This window comes from Gallus gallus, chromosome 2, assembly GCF_016699485.2.
Source record: "Gallus gallus isolate bGalGal1 chromosome 2, bGalGal1.mat.broiler.GRCg7b, whole genome shotgun sequence".
NCBI lineage: Eukaryota > Metazoa > Chordata > Aves > Galliformes > Phasianidae > Gallus > Gallus gallus.
Window position 1 is genome coordinate 75,794,325 of NC_052533.1, and position 24,936 is coordinate 75,819,260.

The 24,936-nt window shown below is 43.1% G+C and overlaps 2 protein-coding genes and 2 long non-coding RNA genes across 5 annotated transcripts in view; 2 read left to right on the forward strand and 2 right to left on the reverse strand.

Annotated features, from left to right (window-relative positions):
* Positions 1 to 6,906: 6,906 nt before the first annotated feature.
* Positions 6,907 to 16,374, reverse strand: LOC124418228. Its single transcript, XR_006937071.1, has 4 exons — positions 16,255 to 16,374; positions 11,126 to 12,453; positions 10,713 to 10,803; positions 6,907 to 10,310 (listed from the first exon to the last, which is right to left on the reverse strand). It is a non-coding gene; the product is annotated as an uncharacterized LOC124418228 (long non-coding RNA).
* Positions 13,111 to 16,374, reverse strand: LOC121113073 (translation initiation factor IF-2-like). The gene has a single exon (XM_040695753.2). The coding sequence runs from the start codon at positions 15,881 to 15,883 to the stop codon at positions 15,212 to 15,214; it is 672 nt and encodes a 223-aa protein (XP_040551687.1). The 5' UTR covers positions 15,884 to 16,374; the 3' UTR covers positions 13,111 to 15,211.
* The window catches only part of ANKH (ANKH inorganic pyrophosphate transport regulator), a 100,325-nt gene continuing 91,176 nt past the window's right edge, over positions 15,788 to 24,936 (forward strand). The window contains exon 1 of one of the 2 annotated variants that reach the window (NM_001012562.2): positions 15,788 to 16,053. In NM_001012562.2, coding sequence (NP_001012580.2) covers positions 15,958 to 16,053 — 96 coding nt within the window. In that variant the 5' untranslated portion in view covers positions 15,788 to 15,957. Of the gene's footprint in view, positions 16,054 to 16,376; positions 16,652 to 24,936 lie in introns of those variants that run through there. The other variant, XM_046924434.1, reaches the window with a different exon arrangement.
* On the forward strand, positions 19,057 to 24,195 carry LOC112531786. Its single transcript, XR_003073796.3, has 2 exons — positions 19,057 to 20,312; positions 22,926 to 24,195. It is a non-coding gene; the product is annotated as an uncharacterized LOC112531786 (long non-coding RNA).

Below are 24,936 nucleotides of genomic sequence, written 5' to 3' on the forward strand. Positions count from 1 at the left end.
AAGTCTGTTTTCATGTGTCCATGAAATCCAGTAAGTGATATTTTTTTCTGAGCACTTTTCACTGTTGGCAGGTTGTCATCATGTGGGTGAATAGTAAAACAAAAAGTAACTAATTAACTTCGACAGCACATTTATTTGATAAAGTATCATCTCGCAAAGCTCAGAATTGGTTACGGACACCTGCTGCCAGACTGAAGAAAAGGAATCATCGTTAATGTGCTTAACTGCAAGGCTTGTCTAACTCCCAGATGCCTTGTGATGCAGGCTCGTGGGATTCCAGCAGCGTTATCCCTGTGAACAAAGCAGGCAGACAACAAATCTCTGTTTCCTTCCTAGATAAAACAGAAAACCAGCATACAGATTTCTATGAACTGTTTCTGCTGAGAGTGTGGATGTGTAAACAGGATGGATTAATAGGGATCTGTAAAAGATTAAAAATAAGCATTGCATATAAATCTCTATTCTATCAATTAATAGTCACAAAACATGTCAAGTAACTGTCCAATCTCAGATAATTTAACTTTGATAAATCCGTGTCAAGGGGATAGTCCTTTGTTAGGGCCTTTCCTGGAGGGTTGGCTCCCTGGGCTCAGGGCCAGAGCAGCTGTAGGCTGTCTCTTTCCTTTGTTCTGTGTCTGGGGACAGTGGTAGAACTACAGTGAGGTTGACTTCTGCCCATGGGAGCCGCATTTGAGCTTAGCCTCTGTTCTGTGGCTCCTACCTGAGCTACAGCTTCTGCCATGTTGTAGGCCATGACCCACCTGTGCCTGGCCATAGCCCCCACTCAGATGGGCCCAGTCTCAAGCCCACACCATGGCCTGGACTCAGCCCAGCTGCAGTGGCAGGGAGGTGCCCCCAGTGCCCTGCTCCTGGTGAGGACAGGCAGGTAGGGCCCATCACTACCCACCCCACCAAGGGAGCCCTTTGGTGCCCTGATACACCATGGAAAGAAATCAGCATTCATAATTTCCTAATGCTAATGAACACATTACATTTTACTCCGCAGCTGCGCATTAATATTTTCACTTATTATGCAATGTGAAGCAAATAAATGACTCTATGCTGCAGCAGCTTTTTTACTGAGTGAGAACAAGGTGCCAGCATGCACAGGCAGAGAAGAAACAGGGCTCGGCAGCCCAAGCAGATGCTGTGCATTGACCAGCCACAGGCACTGCCAGCAGCAACAACACAGGAACCGTTTAACACTATGTGCTTAAGGAGAAAGAGTCTCTGAATTATCATTATGTGTAACAGTGCTCAAGCAGTTTTCAGTCAGAAGCCTGAATGGCTACACATAATAAACAAACCAAGCTTATTTCTTTTTAGATTCCTCAAGTATCTTTTCCTAAGTGGGAAACCCCTCAGAGATGTTTTAGAAATCAACAGCAGAAAAGTAGTTGCAAACCTCAGTTGTACCAAGCTTCTAGTAACCTATCACTTTTGGGGGCAACTTCTGTGACCATGAAGAAGGATCTCAATTTTCAGAAACTAGAGAGGACCCTCCCTTGGGGAGCACCTCGGTGTCCTATCCTCTGGACTACACTACCTTTAAACAAAAGGCATTGCCTGCTTTACCTCAACAGGTGGCCAAAAAATGCAATGCAAAAATGTGTTTTGCAAAAAAAAAAAAAAAAAAATGCAGCAAACATGACAGCAGTTGCAAAAAACGTTTAATCTATACTATTGCTGAAGTACCGGAGGCACCAGAAGGAATCCAATTCAATATATACTTAATAATCAATATAAAATATCTGTGGTGTTTCTTTTTTTTCAATCTTGTACTCCAAACGTATCTAAATGTGCATGAAGAAGAAAGAAATGCTAGGAAGAAATATCAAGATTAATTCAATTATTTGTTATAGCACTAGAACTGTCAGACCTATTATAGAATGTACAAAAAAATGTAGTTTCAAATGTAGCTCCAGGTTTCACATGGAGCTTTAACAATGATTCTTTCATGAAATCTGGTGTCCCTGACTGACCTAACCATTTCTGCACTGACATTCAGCAGAAGAGGAAATCCCATTAGATGTAGTGGTTTAGTACATGTTAGTAAGTACCTTTGTATTTAAAACAAAACCAGGGATTTACAGTCAGTTAATGGAGAACTGGGTATCAGCTTGATTCACTCTTGAAAAGAAAATATTAATGTTTTTTGGGTTTTGTTGTTGTTGTTGTTTTGAATAAAACTCCTGCTTGATAGAATGAAAGAATAAAGATCAGTTTCCGAAGAATGACTTTGGCTGGTAAGGGGGACTGGACTTTCAAAAGTAAAAACTCAGACTCCTCTCAATGCTGTCTTTCCAGGGCACTTATACACCATTTCTAATGACAATGTGAACATGATGAGTTCAGGATTAATCATTTGAAAACTTACATATATTATCTATTCTCAGGAGGCAAATTCTGCAATCAGGTAGCAAGTCTGTCTCAGAATTATCTATATATACACAAATACCAAGGCTTCATAATCTCCTCACAATAACCAGTGTCCTCTGAATCACATCTCAGCAACCAGAATCCAAAAATAGATTCTGGACAACTGACCACTATGAGCAACTGATCAGCCCCAGATTTTATGCTGCAAATAACTGCTTATCATCAATCCAGAAGGTCAGCGCAAAGCTACCAGAGGGATATTTCTGTCACGTTAGGGTTATCAAACACAGTAAGGAACTGCTGTTTCACAGTGTGGAACATGTCCTTGGCCAGTTTTGCTCCTATTTTCATGTTCAGGAGAAATGCTGAAAGTCTGGAAAATCTATGTAAAATAGCTACAGGAGAAACACTCAGTCTGTTCACCCTGACTCCCACTGATGATGCCATAGAACTGATCAGCAGCAGGGCCCTAACAGCAGAGAGAAATCTCAAAGAAATGCATTTATGTCACCCAGTCATCTTAATTAACACACACAAGGAAGTGACTGTAGCATGATAACTATTAAGTGAATAATTAAAACATCGTATACAGATAAAAGAGTATTTTCCTGTGCTAAAATATATAAAGTCAGTACAGAAACAAAGATACCCCCCAGTGGAAATAAGCAGCCATTGCCAGCTTGCTGGTGACAGGTCTTAATTTGTCACAGAGGCTTACTAACAGCACTTGCTCTCACGCAGCAAAGGCAATTACTTTTTGCAGAAATGAATCAAATGAATCACTTTACATTCTGGAGCTATATAAATAATTAAGAGTCAACTAAATTTGTCAAAATACAGAACACAGTACTCTAAAACATTAAAGGCTGTGCTTTATTCATATAGTTTCAGTTCAGTGCGCATAACAGAGCCTTATCAGTTTACCCAAAGGACATGTGAACCCCCAGAGCTGTAAGATCATATGACAAGGATTGGGGATGGCAAATTAACTCACTGCATTTATAACATCTTTCACTACCAAAGCTCAAAGTTAAAAGAATTTGCTTAGAGAGTTGGCATGCTGTGAATCAAACAATACTTAAACTTAACAGGGAGATTAATCTTTAGGCAAATGGTATTGATTCTTACACTGTACTCCCAGTGATTCATCTGAGCCAATCAATGAACATGGTTTCTTTTCTTATGTGCCTTTTGTATATCATATTAGGTCTTAGTGAAATGTCTTTTGTCTACATTAGTAAGTCTTATGAGTCCATTCTGCTTTTATAGAAATATAAGTTGAAAGTTAATAATTTGATATAAAATACTTTTTTGTTGTTATTCTATTGTATAGACCAGTAAAACTTGTAGGCTGAAGGCATAGTTGTTACAGGCCACAGTAAGCATGAATAAGTATTTCCTAACATATAAGGCAGTCTGTCACTCTGCCAGTCAGTCCATCTGACCTTGCCTGACACTCTTTAAACCACCTGATCATCTTCAACTAACTTTTGACAGAGGAGTAAAAATCAGAAAACCTTTCAAGTTCTCTAAGGATTAGCAGCTAGGCATTTGGAGAACAAAAGAGCATCTGATAAACCAACTTGTTTCTTATAGGCATTCAAGGATGTTGAATTGCTTTCTGTTTGCAAGAAAACCAAACTTTACTGGGAAAAAATTAACTTGGAAAAAAACTAAAAAAAATAACAGCAGATCAGACTGCCATACTTCAGAGCAGACTGGCAAAAATCCTGACTTAGTCTGCCTTCTTCCACAGCGAGTGGCTAGAAAGATATTTCCCATCCTGGTGGACCAGATCTTGATGAGAGGATTGAGTGCACCCTGACTAAGTTTACAGATGACACCAAGTTGGGAGGGAGTGTTGATCTGCCTGAGGGGAGAAGGGCACTACAGAGGGACCTGGATAGACTGGATGAATGGGCCAAGGCAAACTGTATGAGTTTCAATAGGGCCAAGTGTCGGGTTCTGCATTTTGGGTACAACAACCCCAGACAACCCTACAGGCTTGGGGAGGAGTGGCTGGAAAGCTGCCTGATGGAAAGGGACCTTGGTGTACTGATGGACAGTCAGCTGAATCTGAGCCAGCAGTGTGCGAAGGTGGCAAAGAAGGCCAATGGCATCCTGGCTTGTATCAGGAATGGTGTGGTGAGCAGGACTAGGGAAGTCATCCTGCCCCTGTACTCGGCATTGGTGAGGCCTCACCTCAAGTACTGTGTTCAGTTTTGGGCACCTCAGTACAGAAAGAACATTGAGGTGCTGGAGCAGGTCCAAAGAAGAGCAACAAGGTTTGTAAAGGGCTTGGAGAATATGCCCTATGAGGAGAGGCTGAGGGAACTGGGGCTGTTTAGTCTGGGGAGAGGGAGGTTGAAGGGAGACCTTACTGCTCTCTTCCAATACCTGAAAGGTGCTTACAGTGAAAGCGGGGTTGGTCTCTTCTCACTGGTGACAAGCGACAGGACGAGGGGAAATGGCCGCATGTTGTGCCAGGGTGAGTTTAGGTTGGATATCAGGAAACACTTCTTTACAGAAAGGGTTGTTAAGCACTGGAATAGGCTCCCGAGGGAGGTGGTTGAGTCACCATCCCTGGATGTGTTTAAAAACCATTTGGATGTGGTGCTCAGGGATATGATTTAGCAGAGGGTTGTTAGAGTTAGGGTAGTACGGTTAGGTCATAGTTGGACTCTGTGATCTTTAAGGTCTTTTCCAACCTGAGCAATTCTATGATTCTATGATTCTACGAAGAATTAGATTCTGCACATTTCAGCAGGAAGGGAGGTAACCCTGTTACCTTTGATGAATGTTTGGTTTTGACAGCTCCAATATCTGCTCAATCAGAGTGGTACAATTCAGTACAATTCCATCACTAAAGTGATGTTCTTGGTACCCAAGCTGTCTGCTACTTCTGGTTAGTTAGCCATTCCTGCTAACTACATCACTACTGGCTGTTGCTTACAGCTGTTTTGTGGAGAGACCGATAGAAGATATCAGCCTCACATGATCCACATTTAAAACATGAAATCTTTTTCTGTCCTTTAACAAACAAGGATAAAAAACCTTTCCATGATCACTCACAACAAAATTCTACCAGTTCAAGACATTCACATCTTTTCTCCTCTGATCTTAATCAGCAAAGTCTCAAGTCATAGAATTATAGAATCATAGCATGGCTTGAGTTGGAAGAGACCTCAAGAATCATCAAGTTCCAACCCTCCTGATGCAGGCAGGGCTGCCAAGCTCCATATCTAATAATAGGCCAAGTTGCTCAGAGGCCCATCCAACCTGGCCTTGAACACCTCCAGGGAACACCTCCAAGTCATTACCCATCACCAAAATGAGCCTCCCCCACTACAGATTTTTTCCTATAGCTTTGGACAGTGTCCTGCTTTTGGCTAGGATGGAGTTAATTTTCTTACTAGTATCTGGCATGGACATGTTTCTTGGATTTAAATTGAGAATAATGTTGATAACACAACAATGCTTTATTTGTTGCTGAGCAGTGTGTACTCTAAGGATGTGTATCTCCAAGAGAGAACTGTAGGCTCATAGACTCATAGGCTTACAGACTCATGTCCAACTTTTTGTCCACCAAGACCCCCAAGGTCTTTGCAGGTCTGCTCTCAGTGAGTTCTTCTCCCAGTTTGCACTCATATCTGGGATTGCCTTAACCCAGGTCCAAGACCTTGCACTTTACCATGTTAAACCTCATTAGACTCTCCTGTGCCCACTTTTTGATCATGCCTCGGTCCCTCTGGATGGCATTCTTTCCTTCTATCATGTCAACTGCACCACTCAGCTTGGTGTTGTGAGCAAACTTGTTGAGGGTCCCATGGTGTATGTCATTGATAAGAGAGCTGGGGGAACCTGAGAGAATCCAGCAGAACCTAAGGTACTTTGTATCCACATGCAAACAATGAGCAATACTTGGCCTAGTATTCCCTATCCCTCCATAATAATACTTTTAAACTACAGAAAAGAATGACAGCAAAAATGCTGAGAGAAGAAACAGTGCATATAGTTATGTTATTCTGCATAGTCATATCTACATGTTTTTAACAAGCTTACAGGGCCTCTCATACTGGATTTGCAAGAAAGTGCAATAAAGTAGTGGAAATTTTTTAAATCTCAAATTCATTTTTATTTGTTGAAATACATTTGATCAAAAATACAGAATTTATCACTGAGAGATCTTTTGGTGAAATCTGTCAGCTACTAGATAGTTTCAGTAACGAAGGGTCATGCAAAATGAATTCTCTTTCATCAGTCAGCACAGCTTCCTTTTACAGAGGACCTGATCATCCTGACTCTTTTGGGTAGCTATAAGTAGCATATTAAAGAGGAATTTTTATATTAGCTGAAGTTGAATTGCTTTTAGATTTTTATCATTTACTCACGCACTTTAATCTACCAACTACATTTGTTTGAATAGGACATATAGATTTCTCTCTGATCAGAGAAAAAAGTTGAACAGACATCCTTTAACTACCCAGTATCAACCCTCCCTTTATTTGAGGAAGAGGCAAACACCCTGCAAGGACAGAAGAGAGATGGCCAAGAGTCAATCCATTTTTCAGTAGTAAGCATTCTGAAAAGTAATATAAGATACTAACTAGACTGTGAGAGCAGCTTGCATTCTTCTATCAGAAATATCCAGACCTTGGAGGAAATACTTCCAGCTTTCAGATGAAACTGGTTTTTGTTGTTGTTGTTTCCTTTATTTCTTTGTAGGAGAAGAAAATGATGCAAATAGAAAAAGATTCATAAATGAAAAATAAACTTCTGAGACCTTGCATAAGAATGTTTTCCACACACAAATAACTGACTATACTTGGTTTCAAAGTTCTTTTCTCTAAATACTTCTAAACTAATTGGTTGGAGTGGACACTCTGTCTGTGAGCAAATTCTTCTTTTTTTTTCTTTTTTCTTTTTCCATTTAGAGTCAGCAAAAAAAATCTGAATACATCAGAACAGCGTCAGTTACAGATAAGTCCTCCTACTAAATCTGCACAAGCCATTAGTTACGCTTTATTGTGCTCATCTGTAAAAAAAGGGGCTTTATTGACACTGCTATTTCTGCTACTGCAGCATGTGTTCCATGAGGACAACCCCAGGTTTGTAGAACACTTCATGTCTGGCACAAAGGCAATGGAAGAGCTGATAAGTGTTTTTGTATAGTTTCATAAATCAGCTACCTTGGCATTTTAACATTTTTGTACATCCTCTTTAACAACATCCATATCTTAAAAGCACAAAGTGCTCATTCCAAAAAGGAAAAGCAAATCCTTATTTAAAACTTCCGGAGGGTAAAAGGAAAGTAGGAAGAAAATAGCATTTCTGTAAAATAAGCATATTTTATCAAATATCAGATGACCAGACAGTAGCAATGTCTAAGATGTCAAAGAGCAGCACTGTATATTTTAAAGATAAAACTTACCGTTATTTTTAACTCCCAGAGTACTTTGGGAATACTGTCTTTAAGCATGCACACACTATAGCATTTTAGTCACAGAAACACCAATAAATAATGCTTATGCATTTGCACATTGCTATCTATTCACAAATATATTAGATTATTCATTGCTTTACTACACATGCTGCACAGAGGCTATTTTTATGATTGCTGCAGTAATACAGAACCTGTACTTGGCTTGATGCTTATTTAGAATAAAATGACCTCCTCCTGCAGAAAGCTGGGGAGCATGATTTATTACAAGCTCATAAATGCATATTTCTGAAACATTTAAATGTATTCTCAACCATTAATCTCATTACGGAGCTCAACATCATAAAAGAATGTGGAACAGAAGAGTTTGGAACAGAAATTCAACACCTTCTCCTACAAGTGTTAGCTAAAGGTGTTCAACTATACCTGTAATTTCCATAGACAGCTAAAGTATAATATGGATTACCACTTTAAAGATACATAGTCATAAAGATTGACCTTTGCAACTCTTCCTATAGTGGTAAGGTTATGTGCTTACTATATAGCAAAACAACCAATGTTACACGTAGATGTTTTAGAGGAAAGTAAATAGCTTGAAAAAGACCTAATGCTTGGACCAAAGATCCCAAATATACATAAAAATGATTCTGAATTCCTGATGAATCAAAGATAATTAAATGCACGAATGCATTTTAATTTATTAACTAGAAATAAGTTTTAGAAGAATATTTTTCAAATCATTATTTACATTTCTTTCAAGACTTTTGAATGCATCAATCATAACCATTAAATAAACTGTATGATGTCTTTAAACTGTTAAATGTCTGTAACTGCTAAAAATATAATTCAAATTTCAGATAAGCATAAAGCCCCATTCATCTCCCTGTAGCACATCCACACTCCTAAGTAACTATAGAAATTACTGGAGGTAAACTCTGCACACAACAACAACAACACAAGCCCTCTGTTTAAAGGCTTAAATTCCCCTATGAAGAGAAAAAGCAACGTTTGTATATGTTTGCTTTGGTTATGAGAAAGCTAAAGAGGAGATCTGTCTCCTCCTTCCCTCGCTCTGATAGTAAAACAATGCCAGAGCCTCAGGCATGATGTAAGGACAATGCAGTCCTCTCTGTAGTGTACAAGGTTCATAAGCACCGAAGTCCCTAAGGAATGCAGATGTCACGCTACATGCACTTAAAAGACAGAAATCTTTAATTCAGGCAGAGCCTGGTCCAGACAGCATCCTGCAATACTGCATTAGCATTTATGCAACTCCAGTGCTGAGAAAGGAGACACTGGGATTAATTTTCTAAGACATGGCACAGCGTAGCCCTAGTGGTGCTGCAGCTGGGCACTGCTGCACGTCCCTGCTGACAGCCTCCAGCTTAACACCAGCTGCTCCTACCAGTTCCCTCATTTTGGAGATGCTGCAGAGTCATGTGCCTGGTGTCATCTCAGAAGAAGATACAATTTTGGACTCAGGACACAACCCCAAATAATAATAAGGTTTCTAACTCCAGGATCACAGATCATACATACAGCTGGGATTACCCTATGATGCAAGCCTCAGTGAGCTGTGGAACAGACACCACTGTGAAGACAAGGTGTGCAGAACAAACGTTACTTGATGTCCTGTGGTAGAAGGCACTTTCTGTGTTGGTCTCCTGCTGCGGGTGACACAGGACAGCATCGTGACCCTTACCTGCAAAATGAGTTAGGCACTTCTGACTGACCCATGTCTCCCTGTGACACTGAAAACTGCCATTCTTTTTATCTTGCCTTGTTAAGTATTAATAGGAAGATTCTCCCGCATCATGAGCTGGGAAACATCTGCCTGGAGCTCCCAGTGCACTTATGTCAGCCAAAAAAGAAAGACGTGGGCTTCCTGCAGGGCCATTGTCTTTATCATCTAACTTGACAAGCCAGCTGAGGCCAGAGCAGACTGGCCTTAGGGAGGGGACATTGGACAACGGGAAAGATCATTTTTGTTCTTCACACTGAGCTTGCAGTTAATTTAGAATTTGATTACTTGGACATTTGTCTGCCTGGCAACCCTAACTCCTTTGGCTGCTTTTTGATCTTTTCTTTCAGCTCTATCTCTTTGTGTAATAGAATGTTATATATATGGCCTTCTCCCACAGCATTTCTGTATTCTTTCTGGTTATGAACTGCAATAGCCTAGAAGTTACAGCCAGGCACACAGCGCAAGAACATGGTGCCCAGAAGACAAGGTGAGTTCTACTAACCCCATGAGATGAAGCCTTTTTGGAAGAAGAATGAGCTCACAGTAACCGCAGTTGTATAGACCTAGTTTGCACGTAAGAAGAAAAGGTGTTGTGTACATGTGTTTCATTGGCTCTGCAGGAAAAGAAGAGGCTGAGCATATTTCTTTCCATTCTGCAGTAGGGAATCGGAGGGAAGAAGGGCTGCATCGTTCTTCAGCTGGGTCATGGGGATTCCTAAAAACCAACCTTTGGGTCTGGCCAGTCCCCTAAAAAAGTAAGTGGGTAGATGATTTTCACTTTTGTTGCTCAACACAAAATATGAATCAGAATCTAACCTTAAAGATTCCGTAAATAAACACACATTCTGAGAATTCACACAGTCATAGTTTGACAACCTTTTGAAATTACAATCTTATTGTTTTAACTATTGTTGTATAAATAGCTGGAAATAGGCACCGGATTCTGTTAAAAATTAAAACTTGTGACTGCAAGAAGCAGATGTTGCAGAGTGAAGAATAACTGAGGACAGAAGCAGAGCATGATCACAGGGATATCCTTCCAATTTCTCAGATAATGGGCAGTAAAGGGCAATTGTCATCTACTCTTTTCCAGTCCAAGGCCATTCAGCGATCAGAATCATTGGCAATTCTGTAGGTTGGGATACCTACTTTGTCTGTCCTCCACGGAGCAATGGGCTCACAAATTCTGTTAACCACTAGTCTGAATTTCTTCTATGTTGAATGCTTCTCAGTCACTGGACTGTAAGGGAAAAAAAAAAAAAAAAAATCCAGGTAGAATGTAAGGTTTGGAAGAGTGCCAGTGACTCCACAAAGCATAGGTGACAGCTAAATAGCCAACTGGAAATGGAAAGTTGAAGACCAGAAACTAAAAAACACATGCCTTGTTTTTTCTTACAGCTAGTTAGCAATAGTCTTAACAAAGAAATAGGGACATTTTTCTGAAGCAAGATGCATAACAGGGTCCTCTCAGGATTCCCATCTTGTAGTCTGAGGTGATGAACCTGCCTTAAACTCAGGAAAGAACTGTGAATTTTTAGGCACGTTAAAGTTCATGCACTGACCTGCACATTGCATTTCTGACAGCATGAGTAAAGCTAAGGTGCACTGTCCTCATACAATCTGCTACGGAGACAACTCCAGACTTTGACCCTGTTATGTAAACAGAAGTTAAAGGCACATATTGCTAAAGGCACGTGTTGCTACCAGGCATAAGGAAAATTTCTGATGATATGTTTCATCATTCATATTACAATCCTCTGCAGATGATTATAGTACACAACATAATATACATTACAGGATCATACATGATCCATATGGACTTCCATCTCCATTGACTGCCTGCTTCAAGATATTCCTGAGCTAGATTATTCTTCTATCAAAAGTAGAGATATTGTGTCTAATTATTTCCTGCTGTCCTCTCTGTGTCTTATTATTCCATTAAACAAACAGACAGTGTTTGGTATATGAGTAAGAAATGTAGCGTAACAGAAAATATGCTAGAAAGGAAACGATTAGTAATCACTGCTTTTTGCCCAAGACAGCTAAAATGACCTATTTCCTCAGCTCATCAGCTGAGCAAACTACTGACTTCAAGATGTAAGAAACTGTTCTTGTTCTTAGGTTCCAAATACACTTTTGTTTCTGTAATGAATCTGATGGACTATGTTTTATGACTGTAAATATGACCTAGACTGGAAGAGAAGCACACAAGAACCACATTCATTCCATAAACAGAAGAGATGAATGAGAAGTCAGACAGACAAACCTAAAAAATAGCCCAACTGTTTATTTAAAAAGTTTAATAATGTTAATATCTAGAACTCAGAAAGTATCAGCTATGCGAACATTTTCCCAGGCCATCTCAGTGCAGGTTATGAGCTAAATGGAAACCATTCTTAAAGTGAAACTATTCTATATCTTTAGGCAGTAGGAAGATAAAAAGTTAAGCAGAGCTCTCAAGGAACCTAAACAGATGGAAATTAACAGCAGATTTAAGGGATCTGATCCACTATCTACTGCTGTTTAAAAGTATCAACTACCTTACGAATACATAATAAATGCCCAAATGGACCTACTTCAGTCACACTCCATTAAATTGCTCAGGTGTCTCAGAATTTCCAGGCCTGAGCATAATTTTGTGACAAAGTAATTAATCACTATGGATGCTTTATTACTGTGAGCCACATGTGCAGCGCTGAAATGTTTTGATTTAGCAAGCTTTAATTTTGTGGTGGTTTGTTTTTGCCGGACGTGAGAAGAGGCAGTTCTCAAACATCAGCTCACCTGAAAACTCCAGATGGCAAGTTAAAATCACGTATTTACAAGCAGTTTGGAGGCTCCTCTGCCACTTCTTTTCTGATTTAGGAAAAGCACTAAAGGTTTCTTTCCCCTAAAAAAAAAAAAAGCCCTCCGAACTGAAACAAAACAGTAACTTTAACTAGAAAATATGTAAAAGTAGAGAGCTCTGAACAACGTTATTCCACAATTTCAGTTATAAGTTTTTCTCAGATCCATGACAATGAGGAATGACCTCACTCACAGTAAGACCTAGTCCTATCAGGAATAAATATGTTACTGGTGATACAGTTATCTAAAACCAAACGCAATCTCAGGAGAGAGAATCAAATATTGATTTAATGCTTTGAGATACATCCAATCTCGTCTTCAAAAGCCACGAGACTTCCTTCAAAGAAAGGGCCCTTCTACATGCATCATCTGCAGCCTGGCACATAAGCATAGACACAAGCTGTGTCTAACCCGGCAGGCAGTTCAGCTCAGCTGACATGAGCAAGTGAAAAAAGGCAGCTAGCAACAGAACCCTTCCCTCCACCTTGGAGTTTCTACTTCAGCCTAACTTCAGTCAATTTGGTTGGACTCAGTGTTCCCATTCATGGCTTTGGTTCAAAGTGGCCCTATGGACCAGCCACTACTTCAAAGCCTCATAATCTCCAGCAAGAACTGGAGGTGGTTAGATAGGTACCTACCTAGAGCAGAGCTTTCAGTTTACTTTCTTTGGAAAACAAACGAGTTTGTACTTTTCACCACAGCGTTGAAAAATAATCACGAAACATTCTCATGCATGCTGCCACAGGTCATGCTGGGCACTGAGCTCAGGATTTACTCTCTATGCTTCAGGGGCATGCCATACACTCACCAAAGGACAAAGAAGGGGACCTTCCTATTGAAGATAATGTTGCTGTTAGTACAAAAATACTTACACAAACACAAACTCTCAGTTTATTGTCCTCTCCTGCCTCACATTGCTACACAGCCTCATTCCTATGACACCACGCCTGTGGCATGTTAATTGATCCACAGGCATGTTTGCATCCTCACAAAGATCATAAGCATTTTGAGTTGAATCCTGCATGCCCACAAGGAAGGCCGTGCCCTGTGTCAGCATGAGGCCTATGAGGTGAGACAGCTCCAGCCATGGGAGGGACAAAACCTCCAGCAGCAGCTGTGGCTGGCTTTGCCGTGTCAGCTGTCACTCCACCCCATGGCCTCACATCTGCCTGTTCAGATCTTCTGAGCTCACCTCCTGTTGACTCTCCAAAACACATGGAAGGACTCTTGCTAATGTGAATGTTTCACACAAGGCTTTGGCTAGGACATCTGCCCACCACTCCTCCGCTGTGCTTTGCTCCTCTGAAGATCAGACACAGATGTCAGCCATCACATGACCTTGGCCTTCCTGAACTCTTTGCCAGCCCTTCTTTTTAACCATTGTCTTCTTGAGATGTGAAAGGTGACATCATTGAGCTAAATGCTACTCAACTGTAATGAGACCACAAAATCCCCCTGTGAGTTTTAAAATGTTGAGAAACTTCCGCAAAATTCTTAGAAGGCCTTTGTGTCTTTCTTCCTACCTGTTGAACTGAAAGAGCCTCTCAGTTTTTCAGCGCTGTGGATCGGAAAGCCATGTGTGCTCTCAGCCTACAAGGACCAGGGCTGGGCCTCAAACACATTCCTTTTGTCCAGAACTCAGGCAGAGACTTTGAAAAATGAACAGAGGATACTGGCAGACATTGTCCCTTTATTTGTGCACTTTATCAGATGAAAAGCCATGGACTAGACATCTCCTTGGTTGAGGACTTGCTACAGATCCCCACTCAGCTTTTCTCTCTCTGGATGAGTACCACAGAGTAAAAGGATCTGGGGATGTTAGCTAACAGCCAGGTGAACATCAGCCAGCAGTGTGTCCAGGTGGTAAAGAAGTACTTCAGTACCGTGTTCGGTTTTGGGCCTCTCACTACAAGAAAGACATCAAGGCCCTGGAGCATGGCCAGTGAAGGGCAGTGAAACCAGTGGAGGATCTGAAGCAAAATTCTTATGGGGAGTAGCTGAAGGAGCTGAGATTGTTCAGTCTAGAGAGGAATCAGGGGAGACCTTACTGCTTTCTACAACTCCCTGAAAGGTTGTGGTGAGGTGGGGTTCGGCCTCTTTTCCCAGGTAACAGCAATAAGAGATGAGAGGAAATGGCCTCAAGTTGTGCCAGGGGAAGTTCAGGGTGGGTATTAGGAAGAATTTCTTCTCAGAAAGAGTGATGAGCTGCTGGAATAGGCTGCCCAGAGAGGTGTTGGAGTCATCAACTCCGAAAGTGTTCAAGAAATGTGGAGATGTGGCATGGGTGGACATGGTTGAGCAGGCACGGTAGTGGTGGGTTAATGGTTGGACTCGATGGTTTTAGAAGTCTTTTCCAACCTTAATGATTCTACGATTCCACCCCTGCACAGGGCATGAAGCAGCCAGCAGCCCTGTACCATCCCAGCTCTGTTTGCACTCAGTTGCATGAGGAGGGCTGACATCAAACACACAAGGCATCGTGACAGCAGGCCATGCAGGGAGCTGGGGCTGCCCGGCACTCGCAGCCAGAGGACGAAGGAAATGCCGAGCAAAGCCAGGCTCTCACACAGTACTGAGATGCTGTCGCTGGGGCCTTCTCCTTGCGAGAATTGAAAGACAACGAAAACCAGCCTGCGCCCGACCCACCGCCTCAAGACTGGGCCGCTGTAGAGCGGGCACAGCGCCCGCGGGCCCCCTCCCCACCCCGCCGGCTGACAGGTGCCGGTGCGGCGCAGGCCGACCCCAGAAGCCCCGGCTGAGGCAGCCCGCCCGGCTGGGGGTATCGCGCCGGCGCTCCGGCGTCAGGAGGAGCCGCTCGGTGCCGCTCTTTCCCCCTCCGCCTCCGCCAGGCAGACCGTGTGCGGTGCGTGTGTCAAACCCACGTGTTTCGGGCGCCCGGCGCGGAGAGCGGCGCCGAGCGGCCGGGCCCCACCGCACGGCCGTCCGCCTCGCCCCGCCGCCCCGGCCCGGGCCCCCGGCGGCGTTCGGCCCCGCACCGCGGCCCCGCGGCCTGCGCCGGCCCCGCGGCGGCGGCGGCGGCGGGGAGGGGAGGGCGGTGTTTTCCTCCGCGGCGCTGCGGCCGTCGCCCTGCCGCCGGCGAGCGTCAGGCGGGGCGAGGGGGGGCCCTCTCCGCGCCCTTCCCCTTGCCCCCGCGCCCCGAGGATGGCAGCGCTGCCCGCAGAAGAGGCTGGCGGCCGCGTCCCTCCTCTTTTTTTTTCCGGCGGCGGCAGCGGCGGCGGCGGATCATTGTTGTGTGGGAGGAGGGCAGCGGTGATGGACTTGATCTCCCGGGTCTCTTGCTGAGGCGGCAGCACAGCGCCCGCCGTCAGCCAGCACCCGGCAGGGCCGCGCCGCACCGCGCCGCGCCGGGCAGCGAGAGACGGCCCCGGCGGCCGGGGCTCCGCGTCCACCTCGCCGCTCCCGTCCTCCCGCACACGGACACGCAGCGCCCTCCTCCTCCTCTGCCCTTTCATCCTTCCCCCCGGCGTCCTCCCTCGCGGTCTCCCGCGGCGGCAGATGTGCTTGGGGCCACCGCGCAGCTGGGACTATGGTGAAATTTCCAGCGCTCACTAACTACTGGCCCCTCATCCGCTTCCTGGTCCCTCTGGGCATCACCAACATCGCCATCGACTTCGGGGAGCAGGTAAGGCGCCGCCGCCCGCCCTCCCCCCAGGGCCGCAGCGGGAAGGGACGCGACGCAAAGCGCAGCCGGGCCGGGCCCCGCTGTCCTCGGCCGGCGCCCCGCCGCCAGCCCGAGAGCACCGGGGCTGCCCCGACCTCAGGCTGACGGGGAAGGACTTTTTAATTCTCCCGTGCGTTTCAGGATTATATAACGTGACATTACATAATGCATTCGGGGTGTTCCGCGCTCCTTTCCCCCGTCCGCGACCGGCGCTGCCGCAGCGGCGCGGTCCCCCCGCGGGGCCGTCCCGAGGGGAGGGCGGGCAGGCGGGCGGCGGCCGGCCCGGGGGTGGCCGCGGGGCTGCGGGCCGGTGACCGCGCGCTGCTGCGCTCCGGCTGGCCGCGGCCCTGCTTGAGACAGCTAGCGGGTATGTGCACCTCAGCCCTGCTCAGGTACCCGAGTGTTGTGGGGCATCCCGGGCTGTCCTGATCCCGGCTTACTACCTTTCGTTCTTGACGTACTCTGCTCTTTTGCCCGTGCTCTTCATTAAGGATGCTCGTCTGTTGTAACATCACGCTGCGGAGAGCTCTGTGGTCTCTCCGTTTGCTGTTGATGACAGGTAAGGGCCCAGCCGTGTGTCCGGATGGGATGCAGGGGCTCGCACCACCTTTTTATTAGGATGCTGTACTCTCGTGATGTTAAACTGGGCAGCCACAATAAGTATTGCATCCCATACAGCTTTTCTCCTTGCCCCAGATCACTCAGTTTTGCTCAGAAGCTCTTGGTTTCTAACCAGAGTAGGCACCTGCTCCCATACTCCATAAGCAAAGATACCAGAAAACTAATGCATACTTTCACCTGTTTATGAAGAGGAAAATCAAAGGATGCGTATTACAGTAGGAAAAAAAAAAAAAAAAAAAAAAAACAGTTATCATGTGTTTACTGTGGTTATCTGAATCTCATTTTGCTTCCTAGTCCTTTAAATTTAAATAAGCCGTGATATGAAAAAAAATGCAGTTCCATCCTTCTCTAACGACTGTGTACCTTCCTACTAAACCAGTCTTTTGTAAGTCATGCTTAGGGAAAAAAAGAAAAGGTAGAAGCAACAAGGGAAATGGTGACTTAAATGCTAATAACTGCGCCACATAAATAGCATACAACAGAAGTTAAATTGAAAATAGTTCGTTCAGCAAATGCCATGTGACAGGTGCCTGTATACAGTTTAATTCATACAAGGTCAGCTTGATTCAAAACCCACGTCAACCCGTTAGAAACATCCCATCTTCGGTATGCTCTGGACTGGAATATGAAAAAATAGCAAACAAAAGGCTGCTGTTGTATAAGTGAGGGCTCTTCTATCTGATCTGGAATGAGTTACACAGCAGGGATGTTACTATGTGGATGGTACTTATCTATCTTATCTATCTTTTACAGCGGTGTGCACAGAACATCTCAGAAAGTAGTTTTTGTTCGATAGCCGTGGCATAGGTTGAGACTGGCCTTCTGGGGGTGTTAGGGTACCTATTTCTGAGATGGGTGACCGGGTAGGTGTTTAATTAAAGAGGGAAAAATCTAGCAAGTAGCGAGACTGCTGAGGAAAACCTGTGATCAGCAGTGGGAGCTGGAAAGAGGCATTTCGTACCGGCCCAGTGGGAGCTTACCTACATGGAAATCAGGAAACTGAGGCAGGGACAAAGTCACTCCAGGTCAGAAGAAATCCTCTTACTGTCAATAGGACAGTAATTGCATACGTACTTGAAGTTTTACATGTATTACATGCAGTGTTTTTAACACCCATAGGACATTAGGACTTGCGTCGCTGAAAATACATTGGCTTCCTGAGCCGGTCACCTTTCTGCTCTCCAAAACTGTAATAATCTTAATAACAGGCCTGAAAGGAAGCCACATAAAAGAATGGGTGTGCCAACTGATAGCTCTGAAAGGGCTCCGGTACGTCCCTCAGTGAATGTACGCTTTGGATAAAAAAGATTTCTAGGAATGATAATGGCAGTCAAATTATCACGAAGTAAAGCGAACCCCTCCGGACAGTACTGTAAAAGAAACAGGAGAACTAGAGATCAGAAGTAACAGATGACTGCCAAAATGAGGCAGAGAATGCACGTTGTGTGAGCAGAGTGGAAAAGGTGTTTAAAAATATCGTAAGTCAGAAACCTTTTTGATATGTTGTATTCATACATTGCTCTCTCAAGCGGGAAGGGTATTTGGAAGAAGTATTCAAAGCACAGCCTTTGTAACAAAACCTAACAGTATTAGCCTGGGACTGAAGAGTGCAAAACAAAGAGAATCTCGGTCTTTTTTTTTTAGCAGAGGGACTTTTCTAGGTGTCGAGTATTTTTGTTCAACAGCCAACATCAGTAGGAAGCTGCCAGATAGTTGTTAATGTTGCTGTCTCTGAATTTCTTGCAACTTTAAGGGATACAGAGCACTTGCAGAACATATTTCGTGACTGTCATCCTTGTCCTATACCATGTGTTTTCTTTGACAATTTTGTTTAGTTGGTAGGAAGTAAAAAATGCTGGAGCAGTGCTCATGAAAGCTGGCAGGCTCATCTCCTGCAGTTTGCTCAGCACCACTGCAGCCAGAGAAGAGCCTCCCGGTGACCCTGGGACCCAGCGGCACTTCATGCCAAGGCTGTATTACAGAGCTATTCCAGTTCGGTCATCTGACCTCGTCTGTTCACCTCATGGAACCTTCTTAGACAAATACCTGATATCTTTTCTACTAAAAAAAGTAATCCTGATGTACGGTAGGGTAAATTGCATATCTTTTAGGAAATTTTATTCTGAGAAAAAGGCCTTCAGGAAAATAATCCCAAATATTTTGCTTCCTATTCCCTTTTCTGCAGAAACAGAGTGTTTGTGTGTATGCATGCACGTGCAGGTTTGTGTTTATTTACTTATCTCTATGTACACCCACAAATACAGAGGACAGAGCGTTTATCCAAAGAGCCTGACGCCACCAGAAGAGAGGTTAGTCCCTTCATTCTGCTGGCAAGAGCATTTCACTCTTAGAACCTTATCCCCGGATTCACTACAAGCACTGGGCGCTGTAGATCAGGATTTGCACTAAAAATCCTGACTTCTATGGAAAATGTTGTTAAGTGTACATGCTTGGAAGGAAATAGATCAACTGCTCCCATGCGGTGGAGTGGAGCACAGCCTCAAACAACTAACCCAGCAAATAGCACTGCTGTAACCCCACGCATTCAGAAGTCTGTTACTTTCCTCGTCAGTTTTCTTTGTAACACACTTTCAGAGCTGCTCATGTATACCATGATGGCCTAATTTGTAGTTTATGTATTGTATTAGCGTTGTTACCAAGGGGGTGAGGTGAGGTGTAGCTTATTTAAATGACTTCCTAAGAAGCGCACAGTCAGCCTTCAACAGGATGAAATACACTTTACAGGTACGGCTGGTGACTGTCTGCTGCTCATGGGAGAGATCAGACAGATGGCAATATTTTGCAGTGTCTGGACCCTCAGTGACCTATCTGCAGTTGTCCCTTAGCACAGGGGTACTTCATCCTTTCACACTACAGTGGAGCCGGGCCCTGAATCTTTAGTTTCAGCTGATGTTGGCTGGGTAAAATTATTTACACTACTATTAGGCATGCAGACATAGTGTTCAGTGGCATGCAGACATAGTGTTCAGTGGCATGCAGCTGCTTGGAAACTGAACCCAGGCAAGCAGAGTCCCAACTGCCAATTTCTCCTGAGATCACAGGGGAGTTCGTGTCCTGCAGGGAACTGAGCGCAGTTCAGTAGCTGGGATCAGGCAGGCAAACTATAAAGGAGGTGATACAAATTTTCAATTCTAATTCTTTTTTTTTTCAATAATTGTTCAAAAAACAAACCTTTTTTTTCTTGTACTTAAATGCATTTCTCTTTGTTTTTCCTTAAAAAAAAAAAAACAAAATTGCCAGAAAAGCAGAACAAGTCATGAATAATGTATCAAAAAGAATTAGTGAGCTTATCTTCTGTCTGTGCCATTTGCAAACTGGTAGGGGGTTAAACATTTTGATTAATACTTTATGAAGCTCATTTTTGGGGTGTTATTGTCTGGACATTCAGAACAAGCATTTGGAGGGATTTGGGCCAGGTTTCATAACCTCATTGTGCCACGGTTCATCTGGCTTTGAAGTGTATTCAGATGCCTGCCTGTGTGTCACAGGGCCATAAGGAGAACACGTGTTTCAGGAGTGCTCTGAGATGAAAGGTGCTGTGCAAGTGCAAAGTATTCCTGCTACTGCTGCTACCAGAGGTCAGTGACTCACTGAAATCTTTCAGGACTTTAGTATGACACAAACAAGGAACCCAGCGAGGTCTTGTAATTAGTGTAGACGATGATTGTATGTTATTCCCACTAGCAAAGTATGAGTATGATGGAAATACTCAATTTGTTTTAAATTAATATGAACTACATGAAATTTTAAAGTAAATTAGTAAATTAAGTCTTATCTGAAGGCATCGTATAGAATCAGAGACTGAACCCATGCAAAGTTGTGATTTGCAGGATGCTGATCTGAACACCCGTACTCCAGAGACTTTCTGTTTCTAGGCAGAGTACATCTTCTGTACCAGCCTGAGTCCTACAGCCCTGGCTCCTAAACAGCTGCCTGCCAAGCACTTGAAGGTTTCAGGCCAGCGCTGAGTGTTCTGCAGACCGTGTGGACAGTTCTTGAGAATACATGAGTGATTAATTTTGCTTACGTGGCTACATTAGTTGCAGTGGGCATTAGATGCCAGACACACCAGTCATACAGAGCGTTTGTTAGAGTTTCACAGCAAGTGGTACACAGTGAGATCTGGGGAGAAGTCAAAGATCTAGTAAAGCAGTAGCAGATAAAAGCCAAATCTCAGCAGTGCATTATTGTTCTTAACTGTAACAAAGATGCGTTCTCCCAGCAGCTGAACTGATATGTATTTTCATTTGGTAGCATGTATAATACAAAATAAACAGGTAATGAAGCATTGTGGATCTGTTTGGACATTGCTAGAACTTGTGAGAATGATCCTCAGATTGAGGAGCCCGTTCCTTTCAGTGCTCTGTGCTGCTGTGCCATAGAATATCTAACCTTGACATAGGATCTGTAGCATGCTTCATCAGTACCTTTTCTCATCCATCCCTCTCCTTCCTTCACAAAATCGGTCAGCTCCCTTCTTTCCACCCCCACTGTCTCCCATCCACCAGTCAGCATTTGCCCAGTAGGTTGTTATAAAACTTCTTGGTCTGCGGGTTGGAAGTTACTCTCCCTACCAGAAGATAAAAGTGGTATGGTGGGAGAGCAGGGGTATTTACCATATTGCCTAGTGATCTCCCTAGGGCAGAGGGCTCTTTCTGGGGTTATCCTGGTCCCTCACTGGGAAAGAATCATGTTGTGGCCAAGTGCTCCAGCTGCCTGTTGGGGGACAGGGCACTTGAAGTCTTCCCCTTACTTCACTGGACTCTAGTAGACGAAAACAGCATCAGTAAGGAAAGATATGCCCCAAGTCTGATTTTAAAGCATAGGGGTTTGAACCACTGTACTCTGCATCAACTTATCTTTCTGAGTTGAACTGACCATACAGTTTGTTTCAGGTCTTTTGTTCATTTCTTTTGGTTGCATTTTTACAAAAGCACACAAGCAGATTTCTGGTTGCATTTGATTTGATCTGAACTCATTGTTTTTTAATCTTTGCTCACTTTGCTGCTACATGGATAACTTGGTTGTGTACAAAACCTTGAATGACATGACCAATCTTCTGACTATTTGAAGATAAGTGACTGCTTCTATATGCAAAGAAGACACAGATGCTAGGCTCCAGCTCTGAAAGTATCAATTCTAGCTATTAATTGACTTGATCCTAGACAGAGCATTTATCCTTTCTTTGTGTGTCTTGTCAGTTCCAAAATAGAGATGTGTTTCACAAGGCAGTTACAAAGTTTATTCCTTCATGTTTGTAAAACATGGATGTAAGTAGCTGTATAAATAGAAAATGTAAATATAGCTGCCAACTCATGCAGAAACCTCCGTGCATAAAGCTGAGCAATTCCAAACAGATTTTGCTTTGTAGCTACTTTCAGAAATCTGTGATGTTCTTAAATAACATGTATTACTGCTAAGCTCAACTCCAGTTTAAATGGCATGTCAGATCATGCATTTGTGCAAAAGAGAAAAGGAAAATTTGTGATGACCTTGTGATGACCAATTAATTTATCTAACTAGGCATTGATACCTCATCCTTTCAGTACATGGAACCCTGTGGATTTTGGGGAGAGGGAAGCTGGGATGTTAATATGCAACTAGACTATCAGATTATACTTTCTTCTCCATGCTTCATTTTCTACTGACATGTTCTTGTGGCTATGGTATAGACTGCTTCTGCTTCTTCCAATAACCATTAGCTTGAGAATTAAAAAGAATGGCCATAAGAACAAGAGACCTGAATGACCCATGAACTTCTGCTTCCGAAACAGCAAAGCTCTGCAGTTCTCCACCTTCTGTCTGCTCTCTGGTACCACTCCTGTGGAAGATTTTCCATAGAGCCTTGTTGCCCTACATTAGAGCTTGTTTGCATGTGCAGTTTTTCTTGATTAGTTCCTTTCTGATATACAGTAAAATAAAAGTGACTGCATAAAATGTTAACTACAAATTAATTCAAGGTGTAAACAAGCCTTTGGTTTCAGGGAATGCTGAAGTACAACATTGCTATTTGTGAGCGCAGTTGATTTCCATATCCATTTCAAGAGCACACTGGGAAAGGACAAAGGAAAAATATTGGAGAGTAAACAACAGTTTGCTAAAAATAAAACATAGCGTTAGGATGAAATGAAATAATATTTAATTATTTTCTCCAATATTATGCGAGTAATTCACTGTTTCTTGTTTGGCAGGAGTATTACTGCTGGAGAAAGGGTGATGGCATGCCCAGTTTGCTTTGCTGATATGGCACCATTTCTTGTTGGTGGCTCGACAAGAGTCCAGCTTTTTGTGTGGGAAGTGTTTTGACTACATTGTTGGAACTGGCAAGAATAAATTGTAATGCACAACTTAATTTCAAATGACTTGCTCTAGATAGCTCTTTTGCTTTGCGATTGGATTGCTGCATCAGTTGTTTCCAACCTTTTTCAATTTTACTGCTTTGAAAATCTTCCAGTGGAGATACAGAAAGAACATTCATACAAGCTGGATAGCCTATTAGTGTTTACATTTTTCATAGTTAGCTGTCTCTGACTTTTTGTATGTAGTTTTTTTTTTAGTACAGGGTTCTGTGGGCCATATGTCAAACACTTACAACACTCTCACTGCAACCATTTTTTTTTCCTGAATAAAGTCAGATAAGTAGAATGTGTAGGGGGTAAATTTCACTGCATCCACTCTTGTTTTTAGTGACAGTATTTGACATTTACTTCCCTGAACATATAGGATTTATGTTCGTATTTTATTAGACTATTTTCCCTGTTTGCATAGTAGTCTCACTGTGTTAGCCCTTCTTTCATTCTGCTGCAAATCAGGGACCAGCTGATGCTTCTCTAGCCATGGCCAAGTAAGGTGAGCTGAGCTGAGACAGGCCTCAGGTGGCTCCCTGCCTGTTACAAAGATTTTCACTGCTGTTCCATACCGGTACGCACCAAGAAGATGGGGGCCTTTGATCTGGAATGTGTAGTTCTGCAGACAAAAGACAGGCTAGCACAAGTCCATCATTACCATTCCCTCTGTCACCAATTAAAAAGTGTTTAGCACATTTGAAGAGAAAATAAGTAGTTAACAATATTACAGTATTACAGAGCAGGAAGACACTTCGTGTTTTCAGTTCTGTTAAGAGGGAATAAAATGTCAGTTACATAAGGGGAAATATTATAGAAATGAAACATTTATAGCTTGGACCAAAAAAAAAAAAAGGAACTTGGTAGCTGTCTGCAGTTCTATGAACTGCAATGTGATTATGGAGGAGAAGAAACAGTGTTAGCTAGGTCAGTGCTGCAGAGGAGAGCTTGTCCCAGAGCAATAAGAGAGATTGAGGCAATTAAACATAATTTAGACCGAAAAGTTTTCCAGATAATTTTTCCAAGTAAAATGCAGTAGTTGTTCCAGCTCATACATTACTTGGTTCTAAAATATGTTGGCAATGAAGAGTGTTAGGCTTTAGATGGCATTAGATGTTGGCGACATTTTACATAGGCTCAAATTCAGTGAATTGCTGAAAGCAAATAGTATTGTGATCGATGTAATGTACTGCACGTGATAAATCAAGCCTAAAGACCACATCTTCTGGTGAGAGAGTCAAGCAACTGGGCAACTGTGTACTTCTCAAAGATGATCAGTGCAATCTAGAAGGGCAGCGTAGTTAAGGACAGTTAACATGGCCTCTTCCTAATATCTTGTACTACTCAGAGGTTTCTGATAGTAATTTCAATCACTGTGGCTTTTGTGATTATGATACAATTTTCTTACATAATAATATTCTGTTTTTAACACAACAATTCCCAAGTTCAATGTACAGAGATGGCTTGCTAGGAAGAGAAATCAGTTATGCACTTAATTAAGTATTGACTGTGAGGTCCCTGTCATGTTCATTTTAGAAGTGTGTACTGGAACAGCGTATTCTTTGCTACCTGAGCAAGCAATATGCAACTCTGGAGTCTTGTGGCAGAGCTGGGGAAAAAAATGCAAACAATTTGAGCTTCTCGGAATCCAAGGAGCCTTCCAGTATAAAGGAAATTGAGTGTTAGAATTTCCTCATTGTGGAAACAAGAGAGATCTTACCTCTCATTTTACAGTGGAGGCTTGCAGAGTGTTTTAAAGGACTTAAAGAAATAGCTGCCTTGAGAAGACACTCAGCAGACACAAAGGGTGTTTTGGTTACTGTGATGACATAAAGTGCATGTGTTGCTTTCCAGCCTT

Bases quoted from the DNA above. Each gene is read 5' to 3' on its own strand.
- LOC121113073 (XM_040695753.2), bottom strand. From the start codon at position 15,883: ATGAAAGGGCAGAGGAGGAGGAGGGCGCTGCGTGTCCGTGTGCGGGAG.